Raw genomic sequence first — 2,929 nt, 5'->3', positions numbered from 1 at the left:
TACTAAAAATAGAAAGAAATTATCTGGACAACTAAAAATATATAGAAAAAATTAGCTGGGCATGGTGGCATATGTCTGTAGTCCCAGCTACTTGGGAGGCTGAGGCAGTAGGATCGCTTGAGCCCAGAAGTCTGAGGTTGCTGTGAGCTAGGCTAACACCACGGCACTCACTCTAGCCAGGGCAACAGAGTGAGACTCTGTCTCAAAAAAAAAAAAAGAATTACTAGGTCTGGGGTATGTATATACACCATTACCTTTATTAGATAATGCTAATTTTTTTAATCATATTTGTACCAGCTTATACTCCAGTGCATCAAAGGTTCCATTGGCTCCATATCCTTGCCAACATTTGGGGTGGTAAGACTTTTTAACTTTTGTAATCTAGAAGGTATATAATGGTTTTAAGTTGCTTTTCCCTGATTTCTTAGGAAATGCAGCATCTTTTTACTGTGGTTTCATGAAGTATGTGTGTGCATATATATTTTTTAATTTAAATATTCAAAAACTAAATTACTGTAAGAAAAATTAGAAATAAACATTTCAGTTAAACTGAACAGTTGTCAAAAGATAATTAGCAATAGAAACCAAAGATGAATGTTCTTGATCCTTTGATCCTTTCCTGTCTCAGACTCTACATGTATTGTCTAGATTTTGTACATATTTTGTTTCAACCAAGAGTAAGAAATTTAAAATTTCTGATTAGAGGTAAGTTCAGAGCCAAGAGAGAAACCACTTTTCAAAGATCTTGCCATGAGCAGTGTCAGTAAAGCTTAAAGGTCTATATACTACTTAATCTGAATATGAATTTTATGAATAAATCTGAATATGAATTTTACGAATACTAATTATAAGCTAGAAGTATTCACATGAACAGCCAACAGTTATTTATCATGTACATGACCAGCTAATGGTATTTATTAAGTACACCACTCAGGGTAGAGTCAAAGAAATTAAAATGTTATTAAACACCATACATCAGTGAAGTAAGACTTATATGAGCTCCAAAAGACTGAACTGTCACCTACCCAAGTAGTGCTCATGTACTCTAACAACTTCACAAAGTCCAGGGTCTTCAGAATCTAGAGGTAAAATTCCTAAAAATTAAAACAAGAAATTTAAGGAAAATGGGGCCAAAATAAATTCATTCCTAATGAGAGGCTAGTAAGTATCAGTATAAATTTTGTTCAGTGGAATTTTGAGCAAGGTTCCAGTAATTACTAGCGTGGAGAAGGGAGACACTTCAGAAATAGGGAAAGAAAGGGACCATTCATTTTCTGTTGTGAACACTTGTGATCTCTCTTTCTTTTTCTCTCTCTTCTTTCACCTCTGAGTGACAGTAAAGATGAGGGCCAATGTTATAGAACCAAGTCAAAGTCTTGGGGGCACCTGGACCCTTGTTAAGATTATCTCTGATGCATGACTACTTTTCCACAGTTTACTTCTATAACATACCTCAGTATGCTTCCAAATAAAATAAAATCCCATTTTTCCCCTAAGCTAGTCTGATTTTATTTTCCTTCTCTTACAAAAAGTATCTTAAGTAATACACAGTGTCACTGACTTCTTAGGCAGAAAAAAAGATAAGAAAGAAATCATCAACTCTCCAGGAAAACACCTGAGTCAAAGGCAATACTATAAAAAGCTGATGAAAATTTTCTTACAAATCCATTCTTCAACAGCTTGAGGCATGCTGTAAGGCTAAACATATTCTAAATTTATATACATATTTTCTAAACTTATATCTTCCACAGGGGAATGAAAATTTCAAAGACTTATACAAAAGTCATATACTATTCATTTTTGTGTGACTGTCTAGGATATATGTATAAATATATATATTTGCAAAAATACTTGTTATGGGTTTTTTAAAAAATGCAATAAATTAAATGTTTCCAGGCAATTTTTAGTTTTACAGGAATAGCAAGAAAGAAGCGCTATATGATTCAAAATGGAATGGAGAACAGAGTTGCTATAAGGCCCTGTCAGTCAGCTGTGACTTTCCTTTCCTCTAGAGATTTCAGTCTGGCCACAGACTGGGAACCTGCCAGGAAAGAGCTGTGCCAAGCATAGTAACAACTGTGGTTATCTTTTTATCTATAAAATTGCTCTGGCCGGGTGAGATGGCTCACGCATGTAATCCTAGCACTCTGGGAGGCTGAGGTAGGGGAATCGCTTGAGGTCAGGAGTTTAAGATAGCCTGATCAAGAGCAAGACCCTGACCTTGTCTGTACTAAAAATAGAAAAATTAGCTGGGCACAGTGGTAGACACCTGTAGTCCCAGCTACTTGGGAGGCTCAAACAGGAGGATCACTTGAACCCAGGACTTTGAGGTTGCAGTGAGCTATGATGATGCCACTGCACGCTAGCCTGGGTGACAGAGTGAGACTCTGTCTCAAAAAAAAAAAAAAAAAATTGTTCCACAGCCAAATAGTGACAAGTTTTAAAGGTTCTGCTATTGGGACCAAACTCTCAATTTTCGTCATTGATGGATATTTGAGAGCAAATTCCAAAAATCAGAAAAGTATTTCTTTTTTTTTTTTCTGAGACATGGTTTTACTCTGTTGCCTGGGCTAGAGTGGAGTGGGATCACCATAACTCACTGTAACCTCAAACTCCTGGGCTCAAGTCCTCCTCCTTCCTCAGCCTCCCGGGTAGCTGGGACTACAGGTGATTGCCACCATGCCTAGCTAATTCTTCTATTTTTGGTAGAGAAGGGTCTCACTCTTGCTCAGGCTGGTCTCAAACTCCTGGTAATCCTCCCACCTCAGCCTCCCAACATGCTAGGATTACAGGTGTGAGCTACCATGCCCAGCCAGGAAAGTATTTCTGTATCATGCAAGGTCACAATGAACATTAATAATTGTATAGGGAAAAATGGAGATGACAATAAAATCTATGACTTAAATGGGACTATGAACTATAACTTACC

At 37.1% G+C, this 2,929-nt stretch overlaps 1 protein-coding gene across 1 annotated transcript in view; it reads right to left on the bottom strand.

Moving 5' to 3' along the window:
• The window catches only part of CRYZL1 (crystallin, zeta (quinone reductase)-like 1), a 45,968-nt gene that overhangs the window by 23,326 nt on the left and 19,713 nt on the right, over positions 1-2,929 (bottom strand). The window contains exon 5 of the mRNA XM_012657332.1: positions 1,026-1,099. Coding sequence (XP_012512786.1) covers positions 1,026-1,099 — 74 coding nt within the window. The remainder of the gene's footprint in view (positions 1-1,025; positions 1,100-2,929) is intronic.

Source organism: Propithecus coquereli, unplaced genomic scaffold, assembly GCF_000956105.1.
Source record: "Propithecus coquereli isolate 6110/MARCELLA unplaced genomic scaffold, Pcoq_1.0 Scaffold54, whole genome shotgun sequence".
Classification (NCBI taxonomy): Eukaryota; Metazoa; Chordata; class Mammalia; order Primates; family Indriidae; genus Propithecus; species Propithecus coquereli.
This window is presented reverse-complemented; position numbering and strand designations above follow the sequence as displayed.